Here is a 23,946-nt window from a genome sequence, read left to right on the forward strand (position 1 = left end):
GGCATGCATTTAAATTACAAATATACATTTGAGAGGCAATAAATGCCATGAATGGTGAAATTCTGTCTGTGCCAAAAGCTTTGTTTGATTTAACTGGTATCAGAATTCCATCTCCAACATGGTTTTCCTGCTTCTGATTGAGACAACGTGTATTAAATTAATTAAAACACAGAGATACTTTGAGATGATAGAGTAATAATTCATCTCCACAATTGTCAGTTGTATGGATTATGCAGGAGGGAAAGCAGCCAAGCCATGTCATAAGCCATGCTGACATCGTTAAAACATTAAAGAAGTGAGTACACAGTTAAAAAATACATGCACGCGAAGTACAAGATGAGGTATAAGCAAAACCTTTCCGGATGGTACAAAAGTAACAACATGAATTGTTCATTTCCTGGCACTGACACCTAATCTCTATTACGCAACAGCCAAAACCCAAATCACCTGCAGTTTATTTATTGAAACTGGGAGAGAGACCATACGTGGTTTTTATTGCCCTGTTCATGCAAACAGACCATAGAACTGACATCAGCAAGCAGCACATCATCAGAAATCAGCATCAGAGAGACTGTGGCCTGCTGGATTCAAGAACGAATTTCATATCATCTGCTGTATGTGTTGCTTCTGAAATAACTTCCGTGCTGCCAGTGAAGGATTTACATGTTAGGGTAATTTGGCCTATTAGCTTAGCTAACTAAAGTGAGATACGACTATATAGTTTTTATGGATCTGGCTGAAGTATGTGAAATAGGAATGATAAACATGACACCAATAAACATAGTTTCGGGCCATAACTGTATAGTGTTATAATATGAGCTCCTTCTGATAGCTGCTATTGCTGAAAGCTATATCCTCAACAGTGCAGACAGCACAGGCCATGAACACTGGCTTTTCATGTCAAAAGAGATTTAAGGTGTATATGTTTTTGAAAAAAACTTATATTCATAGAGCTACTCAGAAGAATACATCTCTCTTTTTTTGGCATACTGTCATTACAGATTATTTTGTACAGATTATTTTGTACTGGGAAATGGCAAAACTATTTCCTTAATTCACCATATTGTTAGTGAAAACATTTAAATTATTTTTTGTTCCCTTTATACTGCTGCAATGGGTACCTTAATGCAAATAAAAACTTTGGCAACAAAGATTTCTGGACATTTTAAACTATATGTTTACTCCCACTGCATGTCTGCCTTTTCATCATCCCATTAAGTCCCTTTCTCTTCTGGAAGCAAATATGAGTGTCTTGTCGTAAAATGTACTTGATGTTGTAAGCACATTTTGTAAAATATTTATGTACGTCTGATTGTTTATGTTTGTGTAAAGCTGTTGCTCATGTGTTTTTCCATTTAATCTATCTTTCATCTGTATTCCTTACAGCTATAGCTTTTAGAAGCACCACTGAACATTTAAAAGTATGTATTTGTTGATCTATCCAGACCTATGACCAACCCCCCCCCTTTTTTCTCTCACTTCAGAGCCATCTCTTTATCTACAAAAATTAATATGAATCTTGATCTCTGAAGTCAGTAGTTACCCACAGCTACTCTTTCCTCTAGTGCAATGTGCATATCTCACAAAATAAATGCAGATGCTAAACCCCATTGCAGTTAACAGAGAATCTCCGAATTCCCAGCCTTAATAAGAGATCTTCTTTTGTGGCAAAGGGATTGTTTTTTTGGCAGAGAGATTTGTTTATTGCAGTGGGACTTACACAATAAGGCTACATCTAGGCTGCTGGAGCCAGGGAACATTCCTGGACACTGGCACTCACTCCTCTGTGCTGTTGAATACTTAGCACTTTGCGCAGTCCTCACTTCTGCCAATTAACACTCTCCCAAAGAATTCCCAAGCACAGTTCAGATGTTTAGCGTGGGCAAGGGCCTGTTCCCCATAGGCAGTTTGGCAAAAGCCACCCAGTATGGGAAGATCAAATAGTATGGCTGCAGGCTCTTCTCTGACAGCTGGTCTCTGTTTGAAAAGAGCAATCCAGGCACACTGGATTTACTGGTGTGTACGTAGCTCCGTGGTGAGCGGAGCTAGGAAAGCAGGAGACACAGAGTTCTTACTTTTCTGCTGCAACTTATAACTGTAGCCTAGTGTTGAATTAGAGCTACCAGTTTTGCTGTGATACAGCTCATTTCAGAAGTCTCAGAATCTAGCAGCTTAAAGACTGCCAGTAGTTTCCGTCCACATCTAATGCTGTTACTTCAACTGTTAGCCGAACAGATGCATAGCAGACTTGGTGCTTTTCAAACACCTTAAGCTCCTCAGCCCATTCTGCACTAGTGGATCCACAGCTGTACAAGAAACTAAAGTCAGTGGTAGGTGTGTTGTGTAAGAAGCAAGGTGGCATGCTCTGCATATATAGGTTATTGTTACAGAGTGTACAATAAAAATTATGTATCTCTTCGTCACAGTCCTCTCTGTCTGTGTGCTGGACACCAATTTTCTCATATTTCTATTCTAATAGCCTTATGAATGCTTATGCTGGCTCATAAAAAACAAATTCCTCAAGAACTTGTTTGCACTGCTTCTCACTATAGTTTTTTTTCCTTTAGCCTTTCAATTTTTAGCCTTGAAGAATTAATATTTTAGTCAATTGTCTGTAAAATAGTTGTATGATGTGCATAGATAAGGCGCCCAAACAAATCCGTTGCTAAGAAAGTGTTCTCAGTCAATGAGGATTATTTTTTCCTTTCATAAATTTGTTTAGGGCCTGTTTGTGCAGTTTGCATGACCGAGTAAATTAAAGAAAATAGATGACAGAATTTCCTTTGCCCACTACCTGCCTTGAAACTAGATTTGAAAAGTGGAAACCATTTTTACAGACATAAATTTCAGCCACAAAAATACAGATAAAACTTCTTATTGATCTTTCCATTTCAGATCTCATTCTACTGTTCTTTTCTGCAGATTTTAAGATTCTTTCTGTAGCTCAACACCACCAAAACTATTAATAAGGAAAATACCTGGAAAATATTTCTTAATTTGCTTACCATCACTATCTTCTATGGGAGATAAAATCTGACGAACCTCTTACCATAGAGTTTGCAAAATGTTATGAATACTCTGATTCAGTGAATATCTGAGATACTCAGAGACCTCTTGGATGTTGCACGCATGCTTAGAGACTGTAATGCCCTGGGATGTTTGAGAGTGACCTGTTGGTTGAAGGAAAGTTCCCAGCTTCGAAACACCTACAAACTAAACTGTGTGTTAGAATATTCAACTGGCAGATACTGGATACTTCTTAAACACAAAAGCATTTAGAAACAAGCAATTATTAGACTGATGCTTGCCTTATGCTATAATGTAGTTGTAACCTGAAAAATGACACTGAAAACCAGCACCCTCTTACTGATTTTTGCATGCCCCCTGTGTGGTCCCAGATGCCTAATAAGAATCTGATACTTGTATTTTTCAAATGTCAGAGCTTGCCAGCATGTCAAGAGCAAGAAAAATGGCATGCTTTTAAATCCTAATATATGCTATGGCTGTAGGGAAGAGGTGTATGAAATTTCTTTCTAGTAATAAAAGCATTTGTGGTAACAAAGCTCAGTGACTCTAATTTGGTGTGCTTGCCAGAACCAGTCATTGGTGATTTTTCCAGTTGTGGTTAACACAAACATCCTAGACTTATCCAGGAAATGTCTCTGTGCTTTTTCATACCCTTGTGGAATCTTTGACATTGCCAAATTGACTACATTTTCTGTAAACAAAGACAGGTGACGTGGATATTGACGCCCATCATTAAAACTAAGAATCAGAAAGGAGGAAGATGGCCTAAACTTGTTGACACTGAAGTAATGACAAAATTCTTAACTTTGACTGGGGGGCAAAAGGTTGGTTTGGCAGAGCGTATCTTGAGCAGGCAGCACACAGAGTGCACTGTTGTGGTATTGCTCGGTTGTTGTACCACAATCAGGATACCTATCAAATCATATCTTATCCCATGAGAGTTGTGACACTTTCTTCTCTTAATACACTTGTTCCTTAATGACAAGCAAAGATTTTTGAAATATTGTCTTTTTCACTGAAATAAAAGAACATGCAAACACAAATAGAAAACATCTCAGTGACATTTGTCAAATGACTTTATTTATATTATGTCTACAGATGAAACCAGGTGCCAGAAAAGCAAAACTGCATCAGAAATTATTACTTATACTGCAGCTGCCATGGAAAAATTTTGTCAGTAGCCTGTAGTAATATTTGGACCAAAAATACATGGATGTGCAGCTTTCAGCATCTTGTATGATGTAGGGTGCAGCTTCTCTCACAGGTCTTCTGTTTCTGGAGCAGTGTTGGAATCCGCAGGCTGAATGAAGACTACTGGAATATTCTCGGATGTCCATCCTTTAGGAGTCCTATTGAAGGATCTTCTCGTAGCAAGAGGATTTGCAAAGAGCATGAATCTGGGATCATTTAGCATCAGTAGATTAAAATCTGGCACCTTGAATTTAACCAGCTTTGATGCTCTCTCAAAACCACCAAAGGGAGTGGCAACTCTGTAGATATTAGAGAAATAAAAGCAAAATGTAATTTTAGAAATACCTGCTTTCTCCTCCTCCCAGGAGCTGAAAAGAACAGAAGCTATTTTAATGATACAGATTCAGTACAATTTCTTGTTTTCATTTTAAAGCTTTTGGGGAAAGCATTCTGGTTACTTTTCTGGTGAATTCTCTTTAAGATCCCATTTATTTTCCCTTAGGAAAAGTCTTCAGTCTCCTTCAGAATTCAAATGGATGGAAAAGCCGAAGGAAATGTTGCAAGAAAACCTTGTGTTTGGTGAGTCACAGTTACTAAACTTACTTTGTGGGTGATAAGCTGATAAAACTGAAGACGTAGTTCAAAATATTCTCTCTAGAAAGTAATTAGTTTACGAAGTTCTCACCCCATTTTCTCCAGTCCCCAGTTGCTTGTTCCTCCCACAACATTGTATTTTAGCACCCTGTTGTTGTACCAGCTAGAACATACATGGATTGTGCTATTAACTTGGGTCACTTCAAGGTTAAACAAGGACCTTTCAAAACAAAGGAGCATTTTTAAATCAAAATTATTTCATCAGTCTGGTTTGTATCATTACACTCAAACTATTGTTACAATACAAGTGAGGAGGCAGTAAAGCGTAATGTGAAGCAGAAAGGAACAGCCAAAGACAACAGGCTCTGGAAAGGAGGGGAATGGGTGAGGACTTCTTATACTGGCTTTGTTTCTGGAGAAAATGTTTATGTAACAAAACCTTGAAACACTGACTGCAAGTGGCCCCTACTCTTCTGCCAGTGTTTTTCATGTTATTTAAATGTCAGTGTTCCCTCAGGTGATAAGCCTAAGAAACTAGAAGATAAGAAACACTAAGCAGGTACTGTCTGTTATATACACGTGCAAATATTCCAAAACAACAGTATTACCAAATACCTCCCATGCCTCTTCCAGATTTGCAGGTTTCTAGGCTGACACCCCAAATTTTTCTGTCAGGCTCCTTTGTATAAGCAAACTTGAACAAACAGACTATTATGTGCTCTACATTTTGACCAGCTGCATAACTTTGGTGGGATATAGTCAAGGATGTCAGATTTCTAAGCTGCACGTGAGCATCTGTTTTCTGCAAAGCTAGAAACACAGCAGCATGCAAAAATGATTTTTTTGTGGATATGGAATTTCACCAGCCTTGGTAGGTTTGATACAAACCAACATTTCTGCTGGTATATATTTCCAGTGGGTCCAGGTATTGTAGCAGAAGCCTAGAGAAATTAACACCAATCAAAAAGAAAAGAGATCATTTGAAGATCTGACTAAGATGTTTATCAAGATAACTGTAGATAAAACAAAACCTAGGGAGAATTAAGTGCACACACGCACAAGAAAAAGAGATTAGTTCAGAGAAATGAATCCGTGACCTAAAAGAAATGGTACTGCTGTGTCATTACACAGATAATTCACTGAATTTTGGCACAAGCAGCATTTGTTGCAGGGGATGGTGTTAACTCCGAAGGGTAAATCCTGTAAGATATAAAGAATCATGAAAGTTCTGGGCATGTACGCAATGAGAGATGAGCACTGCTTTGGATTAAGCCCTAAACTGTTTCTTAAACGAAGATAAGATTTTGCAGCAGCATTCAGTCCAGGCATTGAACTCTCTTGAGGTCAAAGGAAATTCTTTATACAAACTGCCTGTGGTATCCAGCTCTTCTTGTGAAATTCTCTTCTAGGTCACAGTGTCAAATTGGACACCACATGATACTGATTAAAAATAATTGCTTGATAATTGACACAGAGTGAATGTAGTGATCTACATCTTACAGGATAATAGAGATTGTTTTAATTGTCGCTCTAATTAAGATAGACATTCTCACATTGTTGTAATATTTAAATCTCAACAATATGGAAATTAAAGGAATAAATCAATATGAAAAGGGCAGAACTAGCTGTATAAAATGCAAAACAATTTGGTAGTGTAAAACTTCCTCTTTGTGGTATTTTTAGGTTTTAAATGCATCACATTTCTGTAGGTAGCAGAAATAGGAGAGTGTTTATGGAAATTGAAATATCTTTTGTGGGACAAAACCCCATGCAGTTCCTTTTCAAAGTCTGGCCTCAGAGTATTATGTACTCCTGTGTGCTAGGCAGAAGCATGTGATGATCCCCATAAAGGAGAGTACGGTAATTGGCTAATAGATGTTAATTTTCCTTTGCAGCAGCAGTATACTTTTGTGAGCAATAACTTGTCTGACAACATGGTGTTGTAATGCCTGTGTTGTGTGCACATCAACTGTATCACTTGAGCTCTGATTCATTGTATAGAATCCTGAAACTCATGTGTAAAAAATTCCAGTAGTCATTGCTCATAATAAGGGCGGAAATGCTGGTTCAGAGCCATGGGAAGTGGCACCAGGAAGTGTAAGAGATTATTTAATATTCACTTTGCATATTCCTAAAAAGTAAGTGCGTGATTTAGCAATAGCAGGCACAACCACATTTATTTTTAGGCACCATTTTAGCAGGTCTTCTTTTATTTTTTTCCTCTGCTGTCTTTCTTATTGAACATTCTATTGTCTCAGCGTGGGAGAGTGCTTGTAGCTGATTATTTGGGAAAGTCTGAAGAAATATTTTAACTGTACTGGATTAGCACTTTCAATTACATAATTACCAAAAATGAGAGTTTCACATTTTAAAATGGGACTGCCATTCTCAGAACATGCTGCTTATTGTTAATTCTGTGCAAAAAGGAGATGTAGGAGTGAAGAACCTGACCCTGTGAAATGCTCAGAGCTTCGTGGTAGCTTAGTGCAAGAGCTAGTGACAATTTCACAGAGGTATTTTCGTGCTAAGGAACTGGCACCCAGCTTCCACTAAACTCAAATCACTTCAAGTTAGCACCTAAAATCCTTTGAGGCTCTGGATATCAGCATTTTTAAAGTAGAGTTAAGGATCCATTAATGAATAAAAACAGAGCCCAGTCCAGATGGACTGGATTCCTTTAGTGTTTTTGAAACAGTTGTCTTTGGGAATTGAGAAAGCTGAACAAGAATTTACCTGGTAAGAGAGGCAGAACTAGTCAGACTTGCTTGTCCTATGTGAGTAAGATGCAGTGCTTTGTATGTTACTCATAACCCTACCTTTGACATTTTATCCAGCTCCAAGAAAGCAGATGCAATAAAAGGCACTAATTAAATAAATATTACAAATTCCCAAACAAACATAGATTCATGCTGTCTTTCCCACAGATGGTTACTAGGTGCTTCCACGTTGGTAAAAAAGGCAAGAATTTTTTTCCACCTGTAAAAAATTCTATGGTTCTAATAAGAATTAATCTCCAAGAGAAATCAGATGGTGTGGCTCTGTTCTGCAGCATTTCTCTGCTAGCAGAGATTCATTTTCAACCAGGAGGAGGAAGGATAGCCTTGTCCATACAGTCTGTTCGGAGATCTTCAGAACCCAGTTTCTCTGATCATGCACGCTTGTCTAGTGCTATGTAGAGTTAGTTAATGGCCAGTCAAGCCATTGCTGGCTGTCGCACAGAAAGCCCTGCTTCAGAAGGCAAATGTGCTTGATCATTTCTGTCACTGCTTCCTTCATTGACCTGCCAGCACTGCAAGATCACTGCAGCATAAAATGGGTCCTAGACCCCAACTAATACCTCTGCAAATTCCTTAGGCCTCATTCTGCTCCTATGCACTGCTGGAGGGTCCAGAGTTGCCTCTTCATCGCTGGCAGTGGAAAAAAACCCTGAATGCTATTTAGTGCCGAATATACTTTTAAACCATGCATGTGTGTGTTTGTTCCAACACAGCAGCTGCTAAGGTTGTGATGCTTTTACAGTTTGTTGTGTAACAAGGCAAGCTGAGAGGAACCTGAATATAGCCTGTAAAATCTGAGTGCCATTTTAACAGATACCACTGAATGAACTGGGAAGAATCACAGGCCAGTCTTCTTTGGGAGCCCTGTGCATCACACTTGCTGTTAAGCCACACGCCCTCCTGACTAATGATGACTGTACCAGTGTTTTGCAGGAGAATAAACATAATGGCACTTATTAAATGATGAAGCATGATAGAAAGCCTTGATTGATACCCTCACTGATAACAAAATGGTGCCATTATATTGCACTTTAATTGTTTAATACAGTATCGTTTGCTTTCTCTCCAAGACTGCAATTAAAGAAGCGAAGAATGCTGTGACCTAGATGCGCAGAATGACTTAGTAGGATCTTGACACAGGAGTCCAAATAAATATCTCATCTTATGTGCAAAGCCCATAGGCTGTGAAATTCCTCAGATGCCTAATGTTTTTCTTATACAAATGCTCAGGGCAGCTGCACCTATCTTACACTAAACTCACCTGTGATTCTCTAATTAATAATCTTTTGCCTAAATTTCCGTGCTTGAAAAGACACATAATATGCTGCTGCGGCAAGGTATGAGCACCCCTGCACTCCCTGATAAAAAGCCTCTCCCCAGATTTCCTGTGGGCCCTCTTTCTGAACTGGAAGGCTGCAGTAAGTTCTCCCTGGAGCCTTCACTTCTCCAGGCTAAACAACCCCAACTCTCTCAGCCTATCCTTGTATAGGAGGTGCTTCAGCTCTTGGATCATCTTCATGGCCCTCCTATACATCAGGTCACACAACTGATAACAGAGAAGTATAGGTCCTGTTTTCTGCTCCTAAATCTGTTTGTTTATTTTACTGTAAGCAGTAATTAAAGAATGTGCATTGAAAGATCTGGGGACTCAGATGCAGACAGGTTTCTCTTTCCCCAAGTAAGTTTCTTAATTATTCAGCTAGGGAAAGATGTTTACTCCTTCTAGTCCAAAGAGGTTTATTATTTTCTTTACTGTGGCACAGGTCTTAATCAGGGAAATGAAGTGTGTTCCCACCTCTTCCTTGCAAGAGCCAGAAAGCCAGTTGTTACACCTCTCCTCAGGGTTGGACATTTCTGTAGAAATAAACCCAGGCTGGCCACATTCCAGGAAGATGCTGTTTCCAAAGAAATGAACCTTATTGCCTTTACAAATTTTAAAAGAATACATGTGACTCTAGCTCTAGTTTTTGAAAGGAAGACCTTAATCTGGCCCTCACTCAAAGACCGGCAGACAGAATTAGGTGCTGATGGCATTAGCAAAGAGAAATTTAAGTCACATTTAGCCTCCTCTGTAATGTTTTGTGTTAGTTCGGCATGCAGTGTGCTGTCTGTTTTGAATCCCGTAGTCAGACCTGTATGTTTTCAGGGGTGTAGACATCTAAGTCTTGGCTGTGAAATCCTCTCCCAGAGTGTGGTATCTTGAATTTCAATTTTGCAAATTCTCAGTTTCTTTTGGGGTCTAATCCTTCTTCTAGAAAACATAAATTTGAGTGCACTCTACATAATGGCTTTGCCAGATCCACCAGGCATCCATTTATTTTCTTCTGGGTGTGGATTTTTCCCATGAGAAGGAGAGTGTGGCATATTATATTTGTGTGGTTTGTGTTTTGAATTTACCAATTTCACCATCTGGATCTGGATTTATGTGCCAGGGTTTAGGCTTTTATGGCAGTTACAGGAGAGAATATTGACCTTTCCCTTATATGAATGCACATATGTTCAAGAAATCCAGACTATGGCGAGACAAGAGTTCTGTCATGTTGTATACAGAGAATATCCTCATAGAAAGAAATCATAGAATTGTAGAATCATTGAATGGTTTATGTTGGATGTGACTTTAAAGATTATCCAGTTCCAACCTCCTGTGCCATGGGCAGATACTCTTTCGCCTGGATCAGGCTGCTCCAAACAGTGTTGTAAAGAGGACAGGTAACAGAATATGGGACCACAGAGCAGCCAAAAATCCACAGAGAAGCCATCAGATACCATCTCAAGCCACGCATCCCTGTTAATGGGGCCTCTGTGCCCTGGCTGAGCCTCTTTTTAACAGTAATGATTCACATGCTGGACTCAGAATCTCTCATGTGAGAGGGAGAACTGATTCTGTCTCTGTTCTACGTATATGTATCTTTGACATGGTTTTTTTTTGGTTGGTTTTATTTTTATAGTTACAATAGCTGTAGTACATAAACTGTGCTCCTACTGTTCCAGTGTGAGCAGCTGTGGCATATCTCTCTCACTTGTATTTGCCGTTTTGTCTGCTGATAAGTGTGTGTCACACAGACTTACTTATCAACATTGGATTCTATATTGCTGTTAGGAAATCAGAATTAGTATAGTGTCTGCAGTGCCAGTTGTGATGTTGCATTTAGTCTTTGCACTCATAGTCAGGCCTACTTCAATGGCAGGAGCACAAGTGAAGTTTGCAGTATTTTTCTCCAAGTTCACGTTGCCCTGAGCCATTTTCTTTTTCAGTAGATGGCTGCATGGCTTTTTGAGGAAAGGTCTTGGTTTGGCTCAGCTGTCTGAGGGGTTATTTTGGGAAAAATTATCCATAACGTTGATAAACAATAATAGTATGAATTTTATGAATGAAACCAAAAGATTTATATAAGGATGTGTGTATTAATGATAGTTCAAACCCTCATATTGTCCATGTATCTAAAAGTTCTACTAAAAAACTCAATATATTACTAGCTATGTAAACAGCTTCACTTTTAGATACTGTTCTGCTTTAAAAGTTCAAGTCTGCTTGCAATGTTTTACCTGTTCATTTGTTACCAAAGATTGTCAAAGATATAAGAAAATGTTGAATGCAATAAAATATGCAATCTGCTTACTATTTGAGGGATTAGTTGAGGGATGAAGTTTGTTGCCTAAAAAACAAGCCATGGGACTTGTACTGAAAAACAAAAGAGTGATTTGCATTTTACAGCTCACAAAGTTTTAGCTGAATTTCCCTGACAGATCTTATCATCCTGTACCTACTGAAGTCAACAACGGAGATACTGAAAGGAGTTAGAAGCATTGCAGTAGCCCATGATATCCATTTATTGAATGCCACTAGTAACCTCTGTGTGTCTGTGTTCATTTTTGTGGACGTACTTATAAACACAGGTGGCAGGTTTTTACAGCTGGTAGAAAGGTTTTGTTTCATATTAAGTTTTTTTCTGCTCTATAAAATTCAGTGTCTGTTCAGACTTACCTGTTGAAGCTCCTGTAGTCAGGCAGTTCTGGCCTTGCTTCAGGTTTCAAAAGTTTAGGATATAAAGCTGCTAGCAGCTCTGGATCATCCCTGATGGCTTCTATCCAAGGAGACTGATAATACTTTGGCACAGAAGTAGTGTTGAACTTTTCAGGAGGAATTTCTTTCAGTGGTCCAGAATATCCTGCAAGGTGATAAAGGCAAAACCATTAGAATAATACCTTCTGTTTTCTGCTTCCTTACCACCATCCTATGTGACTAGGAAGTAACTTACCATCATTTCACAGTAAGGTAAAATGAACAATTGGATCCAGTCACCTGGCTAAGCCTACATAGAAACAGAAAGCTGGCAGGGGGAAGTATTCCACCCTATTTTGAGGCTAGTTAGTTTTAGATAAATTTGTTTCTATGATTATAAGCATTTGTTTGAACACAGACCATAGTTACACAGCCCTTGGGCTGCATTAACAGAAAGAGTTTAAAAACAGCCCTTTGGTTAAAACTAAGATGATTCTATAGTCTTTGGGTGAAATTTTCTGGAAGTATTAAAAGGATTTTAATAGGATCACAGCCATTATAGTGGAGGTTTTGTCTTTGCTTCTGCCTTAGATGCTTTAAATGTCCTACATGCTTGGTTCTCTGCTCCTTTTCATCACCTGAAGAAGTGAAGAATCAGTTGTTTTCTCTGCATAATCATCTGAGGATCAGTCTCTGGACAGAATTTTACTAAATAAATAAGTTCCATATTCAGTATCATTTCTTCTGAAGCCAAGTACAATATGGCAGGAATAAATGGGGAGCAGGGAACTCAGAACTTTATGTACAATTTGAAGAACTGAAACCAGCAAAGGGATATCCTTATATGCATTTAAATATACTATTTATTTGAAAAGCGAGGGAAATCTGTTCTACCCTTTTACCCACCTAGGTCTTTAAATTAATAACGTTTCCTTATATTAGCTTAGAAAAACCTTGTGGTTTGATATCTCCTCCTTTTGCCAGACCTTTGTTTTGCCTAAAAAGAGGCTTGAAGATTCCTATCGTGTCTTAGCAATGGAAGTTGCCTCTGTTCGTATTGGTTTTGACCAATGGATGTACGGAGCCTTAGCAGACACTAACAGAGCAGCGTTGACCTAGTTTACTTGGACTGGAAAAGGTCTGCACAAAACATGCATTGAGTAATTCTGAACAAAGAATGAATTTGTAAACCCCACAGTCTGCTCATGGATAATTCATAAACAGGAAGCAGGGCTATATCACTGAATAAATTAATTAAAACAAATTAGCCTTCTCTGGTCTTTAAAGAATACAAAATAAGGCCTTCTTGTAGCCCCCTGCTTGAAATAAAGGCAACAGTACCCTCACAGTTAAGGACTTAAAAAAAGAACAGTTTATACAGCCAGAGGCAAATTGCTTTTTAAGTTACTTGCTTGTAAATGTTCCTAGCAAAACCTACAGTGGCTTCAGATTTACATTTATAGGTAATTAAAATACAATGGATAACTTGCAGACTGTTGAGAAGTGTGTTGCATATTAGAAGCAAAGGTTTGGCAAAGGAAAATCAGTATATTAATCTGGTTTTAAATCTGAGGATGTGTTTCTCAGTGTAAATCCAGTAGTAGTCTCTCTTGACATTAATGTATGTTTTCAGTTTAGAGAGAAGTAGTACAAAGGGCATATAAAATCTTTAAAAATGAACAGAAGCAACTGGGAAGCACCACTTCTCATTTCTGTGGGAGGTTCTGGTAAGTTATCCTACACAAGTTCATCAATTTCTAATGTTAAGTCTGTTAACAAATTCTTGTTGAAGATACTATTTTATAAAGGGGTCCTTCCCCTGTTGTGAAATGAGAGCTAAATATATTTAATGTCTTTAAACTCATATATTACCTGGGGCAATGTTGTCAGGATGTGGTGGGCTCCGGGGATCAGGTGTGTTAGGAGGTGTCATTGGGGCATGCTGGGGAATTCCTTCGACACTGAGGCCGTCCATTGTAACACTTGGTATGGGCTCTCCACGCTGCATTCAAATAGAAATAAATATTATTGACAGCACAGGCAAAAAAAGCCTCCGTGGTTCTCTGTTGAGGGTTGGAGTGATACTCTGATTTACAGCAAGACCTGAGCCCCAGGGTGTGCTGTCCTAAGGCATTCCGTTCTGTTTTGGTACCCTGCTTGCTGTTAGCCAGAAGATGAAAGTTTCACAAGTCTCTTACGTTGGCTGTGCAAGCAAAAATGAATCATTTTTCAGTCTTAAAAATGATATCGCAGCACAGTTTTAAATGTCTGTGTTAAAAGTGCATGAAAGCTTTATTGAGAGGATGGGAGGTGGTGTGAGCTAGGTCAGCAAGGGTTCTGAAGCCTTATAACCCTCCAGCTGAGTTGTCTGATCTGAATTTGAGATACTCAGATATTGAAATGCAGTCTGTGTGTTCATCCTGTCTGCTGCTTACACCAGTCACTGCAGAATCTGCCTGTGGGCTGTGAGGTTCACAGCAAGGAGTAGGTCTGGTCACTTCGGCAGGGGACCATGGTATAAAATGTGTTGCTTGCACAATAGGGACAACAGTCCCTGTTGTGTGCCCAGAGAGAACACCCTTCCTACCTAAAGATTCAAGAAATCTGGTAAGCTTGAGCAGTTTGAGTTTCAAAGCACTGATTCTTCAAAGCGTCTCCTCCCATTTAGGTTGGAAATTCACTGCATTTGTTGAATTGCTTTTGTTTGGCATTTTCTCTTCCTTTGTTTGTAGTAGAAATAACAACCTCAGTGCAGGTCACTTTCTGGAAATTCATGATATGCTGTTATTTTCCACCCTCCCATCAGGTCATCGGTTCTAAGGAAACATCCAAAGGCTTAATCATTGTTGCATAAATATAGAATTATGGTGTCATAAGAAGTCAGCATCTTATTTTAGCTATGACACATAGGCTAAAAGCAATTTAAATATACTGTTCTAGAGTAAGAGTTTCTTAAAGTAAGAAAGCAAACAAATAATACTTGTTTAAACTTGAAACAAAAATAATCAAGGCAGTGTGTTTTCTGGCCGTCCTGAAGTATGTTAGAAAGACTAATTTTGGCAGGCAGAATCATAAAGGTGATGAAGATGACAACAGTGGTGGCTCAATAGGTGTTTAAGGGAAGGGAACAGAAACCAGAGGCATCATTGTTTCACATGTCAGAATGTCATAGTGACTGCACAGCATGTGTACTCCATGTTTTTGTGGGAAGGAGTAGACTAGAGGGGAACTGATCTGTAGGACTTTGTAGCAATAGCATGGAACTGGATACAGAAATTCTGATGAGATTGATGGTGTTGTACTTACAATTTATCTCTGTGGCTTCTAATACTCAGTAGAGGGAGAAATTGGGGGAGGGGGGGTTGTATTCATCAATGGGCTTCTAAATAATAGTGTCCTGATAATATTTTTAGGTGTTCAATAGAGTTATTCAGATTTTTATTATGGGATTTCTTTTATGGAGATTTATTTTAAAAGCCAGATTTATCAAAACTCAAGCATGGTCCCATTTAATTCCTGTGTAATTTAATTTCTGTTGAGGGAGTGGCCAAAGAAGTTTAAAATATCTGTATCATGAAAAAAGAAATGTAAGAATTTTTCTTCTATGACATAGGATATTAAGGCATACTTTTCTTCCCAAGTAAAGTTAATTTTTTTGTGTGGGAAAAGTAAGGGCCACAGAAATTACAAATGTAATTACCTGTGCAATCAACAATGAATAGAGAATTCCTCCTTCAAACAAAATATTTTAGAGATTTCAGCTGTGATATTTGAAATATTGTACTCCGCTTCAATAAAGCCTCTCTGACTGTTTTGAGATCCCTCGACATTTTGGTTAGCATGGACAGTGGTAAACTGCAAATGCCTCTTTTTATTTTCTGCTCCCAAAGCCTCCATATGAGATGTAACTAGACAAAAGTTTTCCTAGTGTCAACAAACTGCATTGATTTTATTATTTCTGATTAATTTAAAAGTGTCTGTGTAGTTCTTTAGTAAAATTTAACATAATATGAGCAAACCGTTTGGTGCTTTGCTGTTCTGATTAATAAATTGTTTCCTATTTGTACCAATACAAACTTTAGATTATATCACAAGAATACAGTACATATAGTTCCTATTTTTTTTACACCATGTGAAGATTAAAGAAGAATTGTGTCAAAGTCTTTGGATCCTGTGGGGCACGGATGCTAACACAGTCATAGCACCACCTATGCAATTATCAGTTGTAAAAGCTTCAGGGAAGGAGAACTGCAGTTCTGCAAGAAATATTTCCTAGGTTAATCAATGAAAATTAAGTTTTATGGCACGTAGTTCTTTTCATCTTCAAAGCAGGTTAAAATTACTGGGACAATTTCTACTTCTTCAGTAACATACCTTTATATCGAAGTCAGCGGGTATGCATACTCTGAGCAGCAGAGTTTAATACAATGCTGGAGTTCGAGGGGCTGCTCATGTGCTGTATTAGACTGGGCATAGAATATTCATGTTCCAATAATTAAACCTTGTAAGATATTGGAGAGTTAGGTAAAATTAATGAATGTTGTTGTCCCTGTTTTCCAAGGTTAACCCAAAGGCTTAAATATTTTGCAAAGAACACATACAAGACAACCACCAGATGCAGGATTCGCAGGGTATTATAGAATCATAGAATTACCAGGTTGGAAAAGACCTCTTGGATCATCAGGTGCAACCATTCCTATCTGCCACTAAACCATGTCCCTGAGCACCTCCTCTACCCGTCTTTTAAACACCTCCAGCGATGGGGACTCTCCCCCCTCCCTGGGCAGCCTCTGCCAGGGCCCAATGACCCTTGCTGTGAAAATTTTTTTTCTGATATCAAGTCTGAAATTTTTTTCTGATATCCAGTCACTAATGCTTTAGCCCAGTTCCTGAAGGACTAGTTCAAAGAATAATTGTCTTTCAGAGACAAGCTCCATCCTTTTTTTCCTCCGTGTTGAGACAGGCAGGCCAAAATCATATTAGTGCCAGTTGTGAGAGAGGTTTTGCTGCCTGGGAACCATGATGAGACCACCAACGTATTTTAGTAAAAATAATTACTAACTGCATGAAATAGACTCTTACGTCTTCCAACTTTTTGAAAATCATTAGTTTATTTTCACTTGTCAATGGCAAAGTGATAAAGAATAAGAACTCTGATCGCCAGTAACCTGTATCAGATTTGAATGAGCATGATTTGAATCTGATGTCTTTAAGTATTGATGCTTTCAGATTTTTTATTTGTCTATAGGAGCTCGATGAAATACAAAGAGCCCACTTCATGGTAGCCTCATTCTACTACAGAATTTTGCTTTTATTCTTCCCGAAACTACAAATGAATTATGCAGAATCATAGAATCATAGAATCATAGAATGGTTTGCGTTGGAAGGGACCTTACAGCCCACTCACTTCCACCCCCCTGCCATGGCCAGAGACACCTCCCACTGGATCAGGTTTCTCAAAGCCCCATCCACCCTGGCCTTGAACACCTCCAGGGAAGGAGCAGCCACGACTTCTCTGGGCAACCTGTGCCAGTTCCTCACCACCCTCACAGGAAAACATTTCTTCCTAATATCAAATCTAAGTCTCCCCTCTTTCAGCTTAACACCACTCCCCCTTGTCCTGTTTACTGCACAATGTGTGTCATGGGCACCATGGGAACCCCAACATAGTCTCATTGTGTTTCATTATTAAGTTATTACTGAATACTTACATTTCTTGGCTTGTTTGCGACATAATGATAGTTTTCATATGTATATTTGTCAGATCTCCGCTGACGTCTCTTGAAGAGTCTTGCACCTCTGTTGCTGAGTGTCGATAGTTCCTCTACCATGATATCTCTGGGGGTGCTGACCTTTTTTCCAAGGTTTAAGGTCGGGGAGACTGCAATACAATGGATAAATACATACCTCTGCTTTTCTTAAACGCCTGATATTGCATACTCTGCACCTTAAATCCAACAACATGTCAATACATACTTGTCTAACACATAACACAGCTTCATTCAGTGTTAGTGAAATTAATCATTCTTCCAAAATTTTGGAGCAAAGTATTGAACACCACAAAGATTCAAAGATGCTAAGCACCTCAAGCTGCAAATTTACTTCAGTTGAATGGCATTCAGCTGTTATTAAAATCATGTCTATGATGTCCTATCTTAACAGCAGACTTGTGAAAACTGGCTTCTGCTGAAACCAGGAACAAAATTCTATCTGACCCCAGAGTTCTCACATCAAACCTTCAGTTTGCTTTGTGTGTCCTGCTTTGGACAGATGAGCAGGTAACCCAATTTCAACAATTTTGCTAGTTTCTTATTGCTTATAAACATTTTATTCTCAATTATTCTTTAATTTTCTGCTTTCTTTTGAAGTCCAGGGCATGTTTTGTACTTTAAGAAAAGTTTGTATTAGAAAGTCCATATTAAATAGTATTTTTAAACTGTTTTTAAAGAAGCTTTGAAAGCTCAAGGTGTTCAAAGGAGAGCCCTAACAAAGAATTGCATCATACTTCAAGAAATTGGTATTTTTAGCACATTTTCTTTTAAGTTCCTTCTAACAGTAAATTGAATCACTGTATGCAATATTACTTTTCTCACTGCTTGGGAAAAAATCATTTTTTTGTCATTAGTGATCTCCTAAGTGATTTGAAAATGCATAAGCAGGGGAAGGGGAGATCATTTTGGACTGTAAATGGTGAAGTCTGAATATCAGAACCCATACTGGTCATCTTTGTGCTAACGTTCTGGTAACTGGGATACTGATGCAATGAGAGACCTGTTGCTTAGTGACTGGGATCTCTCAGTAGGTGTTCTCAACCTATAGATAAAGCTTAACCATAGAATACAGTGACTTCAACAGTGAATAAATTATTTTCTACCAATATATTTGTGCTTTGAAGGTTGTAGAATTTAACAAATGTAGTAATAACTGGATTGCACAGTAAAAAAGTATTTTTAAGAAAATAATTCCTATTGCCACTTACTTTATCATTTTATTAATTGAAATTGTTCTCCTCCGTTGTACATAAACTTCAGGGAGAAAAATTAGGAAGATGTGGTCTACTTTGAGGATTATATCCATTTTCTAGTATGTCTCTTTGGTTCTCTTATTCAAAGTTACAGTCTGTTATTCCCTGAATAAGAAGACATTCTCTTCTTTGCATGTTCTTATGGTCTACAGGATTTAAAATTCTAGGCTTTGACATGTATTTTAATGCATTAAAGTGACATGAAAGCAAATTATATGTAAGACAGTGTAGCTTGCTTCCAGAGTAAGCATACAGGAAGCCCAGTTTAAAATGATATCACAAATGTACCTAATGTCAAAGTTAATGTTGCATATGCAGTTTCATTTTGAGTAAATAGCATGTTTAAGATGACACATGTCTCCTATTAACTTTATGTTGGAAAAACAGTGTTGTGATTTGCTGACATTTAGGAAAACTTAATTAAGACAGGTATATTAAATATTTAGTGAAAGCTACATAGACAAGGTTTTTCCATGTAGTAAATCAAACAAGTTTGTGGGCCTTGGAGTGCATCACTGTTGATCCACTTCTGTTCGTACTGATTTCAGCTGAGTTTTTGCAATAGATTTAACTAAAGGAGGAGCAAACTAACTGCGTTGTGAGCCAGAGCATGCAGTTCTGCTTTAAAAATAGTGTGCACAAAGAATCCAAACGCCCTCCTGTTAATTAAGAGGCAACTACAAAACAGAGAGCTCTTAACATGGAAGAATATGACTGATCTTGCCCACTGCAGCCATATCAGTGACAGATAGTGGTGAGGGGTTGACTCTTGGGTAGAGATAAGCACACTTGCTATTGGCTTGTGGCCTGAAATTTAGACCTGCAAGTCATGTTTTGATTTTGTTGTTTCTCAAGATTACTCCAAAGGTATCAACTGTTGGATGGGTTTATATTAGTAAGGGGTAAGGAATTTACTCCTCAAATCAACAGTACTTTCAGATAGAAAAACTTTCCTTCATTGTACAGAGAGTGGGAGGTATGTTCATCCTCAGAGACCAGGGTGCCAAGGTGATTGCAAGTGTCTGTCCAAACCACTTGCTATTCTTCTGGGACACTCTGCGTGTTAACTATTTTGGGCCTTGCTCTTCCCTTAGATACGTAGTGTTCTTGTTAATGTTAACTGAAGGCTCCAAGGTACTTTGTAACCCACAGTTGTGTACTATTGTGTATCCAGGCAGCATCCCAAAAACGTAAGTGTGAAGTTCATTTGAATCCCTTGCCAATGAAAATCTAATCATCTGTCTGGGTGTGTGATGTGTCTAGGGATTGTTTCAGTGTCAGTGCAGAAAAGGCGGTGAACAATGAGAAAAGGAGGACAATGTCATAAATGGAAATTGTAAATTAATACTGGAAGTTTAATTCATAATTTAATACTATTCTTAACCTTTTGGCTTCGTTTCTTAATTTGATTGTGCCAAGTCCTTTCTGTCCTGTGCTTAAAATCATAACAGACTGTATTTAAATATTATTTATATAGTTTCTCCGTCATTCACCACCTAATCCCTTTTAATCCTCCAGTTTACAATCTTCTAAATATCTTAATCTGGATTATAAATTTTAATAATGAATAGTGTATATGTATTTGTTGTGGTATCAGAAATAAGATTTTTTTTTAACTATATCATGAAAGACAGTTAATCACGCAGCTACTGAGGAATGCATTCAAGAAATCATAGAGCTGGACATGAGATTTAAGTATAATTGGAGGGTAACCTGATGAACTGTGAGGGCTTCTTGAAACATAAGTGTTTACATACGGGTTCAGCAAGTAACTTTAGAAATGTTTTGATTATTCGAGTCTGCCAGCAAAAAAACAAAGGCTTGAGGAGGTCCCTATACCCACACACTAATTTACTACGAATTTCTTTTCTGAGACCATAAGAGAGTTTACAGGTAGAGTCTGATCTGCAGCGTTTTATGATGTGTCAAACTTCTCTAAAACACAGTCTTGTCTCATAAGCCAGCACGAGATATGGACTTGCAGTCATTACCAGACTTGCCCAGAGGTTGGTAATGTGTCTTTGAGACACTGATAGAAACTTGGATCATTTTGTATCTTGTCAACAACTGTTTCTGCTATCAATATCTTCTAACAAGAAATTTGACATTCACTGTTTCCCTGAAAGCATTATAGTAAAATAAGGCTGAAATAAAAATTCAGTAGGTCTGCTTTCTGTGGTCATTCCAGGCTACTGGGGATTGTTTTACAGAATACTCTGTTGCTGTTTACCTCTGTTAACAGTGAGGAGCTTTATAAGTCTGTGAGACTGGCTGAAACAGTACATTATTTACCTAATTACTAGGTGCAGGACCTTCATTACTAATAGTGATGCAAAACCCAAAAAGACAGCAGTTCACTCTGCAGATCTCAGGTCAAGCTTGTTGAACTAGTATTAGGGGAAAAAGGAAATGTCAAAAATTAAAAGAGCTGAATTTAGTTATGTAAAAATCAGATTTCTTTTTGATTTTTCTGACAACTGTTCAGATTTGGTCCCAGAGAACTAGTGTATACTTTTTGTGATTACAACTTTGCTATCCTCCTGCTTCTTAACTGATTTCACTGAGTTTGTATACATATAAATTTCAGACTCTAACTGCACCCATTTAATGAAATTCTATATTTTTTTAATATTTAAATATCCCAGGCATACAAAGAAAAGGAAAAAGTAGAATGTACAATTAAAGAGTTAGTATTGCCTTCAGTGGATACATAGCACAGCATATCTTGTAGGATAAGCTGTCGTATCTATGTGTATGTATCCAAACTTGAGGGCAAACCTGATAATATGTAGATAATAAAAAGGACAGATGATGTAAGGCAAATGCCGAGCATCAGCACAGATTATCCAGTAACTCCAGTGATTTCAAGGACTCTATGGTAGATCTATTAGCATTGCTGTGAATAGTAGCACAATTTTACCAGCTTTCAGGCTATTTCAGTCACACAGAGTGCTTGGGTTTAAAATGCCAAATAAAAGGGAGCTCTAATGAAATCTGTAAGAAGATTGGCTCTCAAACTTAAGTGTGTGTTCAGTGGAGAATAGAAAGAGGAAAGAGGTATTTGCTTAGAAATAAAAATTACAGCAAAAAGCTATGGAAACTGAAATTCATAGCTGCTTTTTCTGAGAACCTTGTGTCTCTTGTCCTACCCTTCCTGCTATCACAATGATCAGTGAGTGAGTACAGAAACCATCCCCAAATTCTTTAGAGCAAAAGCCCACAGGAAAGATTTTCAATACCAGCATTAAATGTTCACTGTATCCTCTGAGGGTGGTATAATTTTCATAAATCCTTAATATTAATGGAGCTCCCTCTTTTTCAAGTGAGGCTTGTGGGGTGCTTATCACTTTTAAAACATTATTCTTTCATGTAGATGGTAGAAAGAGGCTTCATGGGGAGGATTGGAAGGATCTCCAAAAGCATCCAGCACATACCTAATGAAAGCCAAGCAGATATGTATTCCCAACTGAGTTAATTGCTTCTTAAGGTGTCACACGAGAAGCGTGATTTTAAGAACCCGTTCCAGAAAATCAAACTACCATCTTGTAAGTGTCCGCATTTTCCTCAGTGCAGCAACAGAAAAGTAGAATTTCTTCAGATAAGATTAATTGGTGGCTGTGCATTAGAGAGAATTGCCAGATGCTAGTGAAATTTGTTAGTTACAAAGATGAAGTTTGAGATGAAGAACAGAGATGTAAACATTTGTTTCAAAATCCTTTATCATTCATATAAATAAGCAGAGTGAAACAGAGCAAAAAAGAGGATACAGATCAGCACGTTTCTTAGATGATAGCCTTTTCAAATGGAATGAAGTCATGTTATTAACCCCAAATAATATTCTGAAAGGCTATCCTAGCAGAATGTACATCAGCTGTTAGATTACTTCATTCCTCCACAGCAGTTGTTCATCTGAAAATAGCTTTCAAATGAAAAGAGGCAACTACAAAAGGATTAGTTACCATAGGCAGCATGATACTCCCACAAGATTATTTATGGCAAAACACCCAGAGACAAAGCTGTAAGAGAGTTAAACTCTATGATTAAAAAAGTATACTAGGGAGGGCTAGAGGACATGGCATATACAGTAAGCTGGATTCAACGCTATACCATTTCTCTGTATTTCATCCATAATGGCTGATGCTTGTTGTTTCCTCTCTTTGACCAAGGCAGAATGTGATAACATTGTGATTTGCTGATACGATTTTTCCTTGCTGAAAAAAAACAACACATTTTTACATTGTTGAGCCAGCTTGCGCAATTCAGCCAACTTTAATTTCTAATAGCCCATTTAGAATGGCTGAATAGTGAAGTTAGTTCTTTCTGTTTTAGAAATACTGCACTTCTAGTTGTGCAAAATGCACTGGCAGTTCTTGCTTGCAGACAGGTGCTGGGACATGGTCTGACTGATAGAATATTTGAAGGAATGGGCTTCGAGCTGGCTACTTAAATTCAGTAGCAAAATCAGTGTCAGTAGTCTAGGCCTTCTCACATCTACACATTATATTAAAAGATGTAAATTCATAACTAATATTTTAATTACATCTTGGGTTATGATTTCAGAAATGTTACATTTTGATATATCTTAATCTAATAAAGAATTTGAGGAACTAAACGAGGTGTTCCGGCATCTTTAAAAGAAAGTGCATTTCTGACTAAGTAAAAAAATAAAGATCCTTTCAATTGCAGAGGCAAGAGCGTACACAAATGTCTTTTATATGACAGTTTGTAGGACAGACAATGTCAAAATATTTCAGGAAACAATACACTTACCCTACCGTTTTGTTGTGCAGAAAAAAGCGATCTCAACTCTTTGGTTGAAGCTTCAGGAGTTAGTTATGTATTGGGATGACCTGCCTGGTCCAGGATGGTTTCTACCCTTGTGCTTGGATCTGCATGGTACCTAGTGCTGAGACAAACTGGGCGCTGATCCTCTTCAAAGGGACTGGCATCCAGCTGACATCAACTGGTTATATATAGAATCAAACACTCCAGCCACTCATATCTTCCTGGCGAAAGAAGAGAACAGAAAAGATTCAACTGCACCCACAACAAAGAGTTTATATCCCTTTCAGGGCTTATTGGAAGATTTAGTGGAACGCTCCCTCATACTCTTACAGATCATCTCCTCGTCACCTCTGAGAATAATAATCTCTGTGTTAGAACCAGGAAAGAGATGTTTAAAAATAAGGTGTTAAATATACAGATGGGCAAGACTATATCAGATGAGAATGGCATGGGCTAATCCTTTAGTGAAAGATGAAACCATGCTTCAATAGTAGCTGATGGCTGAAGTCAGTGGCAGATGGCTGATATACAAAGTCTGTTCTGAA

The 23,946-nt window shown here is 38.1% G+C and overlaps 1 protein-coding gene across 4 annotated transcripts; it reads right to left on the bottom strand.

Annotated features, from left to right (window-relative positions):
- Positions 1 to 4,103: 4,103 nt before the first annotated feature.
- MYOZ2 (myozenin 2) lies at positions 4,104 to 23,555 on the bottom strand. Of its 4 annotated transcripts, none has more exons than XM_054066217.1 (6): positions 23,392 to 23,555; positions 22,724 to 22,827; positions 17,304 to 17,473; positions 13,465 to 13,594; positions 11,575 to 11,758; positions 4,104 to 4,517 (listed from the first exon to the last, which is right to left on the bottom strand). In XM_054066217.1, exons 2-6 carry the CDS (start codon positions 22,797 to 22,799, stop codon positions 4,286 to 4,288), a joined length of 792 nt encoding a protein of 263 aa, XP_053922192.1. In that variant the 5' UTR covers positions 22,800 to 22,827; positions 23,392 to 23,555; the 3' UTR covers positions 4,104 to 4,285. The 4 variants fall into 4 exon arrangements, with proteins under 4 accessions (XP_053922192.1, XP_053922195.1, XP_053922193.1 ...); XM_009568240.2 differs by having other exon boundaries at positions 4,105 to 4,517; positions 23,387 to 23,554; XM_054066220.1 differs by lacking the exon at positions 22,724 to 22,827.
- Positions 23,556 to 23,946: the final 391 nt, after the last annotated feature.

Source organism: Cuculus canorus, chromosome 4 (assembly GCF_017976375.1).
Source record: "Cuculus canorus isolate bCucCan1 chromosome 4, bCucCan1.pri, whole genome shotgun sequence".
Classification (NCBI taxonomy): Eukaryota; Metazoa; Chordata; class Aves; order Cuculiformes; family Cuculidae; genus Cuculus; species Cuculus canorus.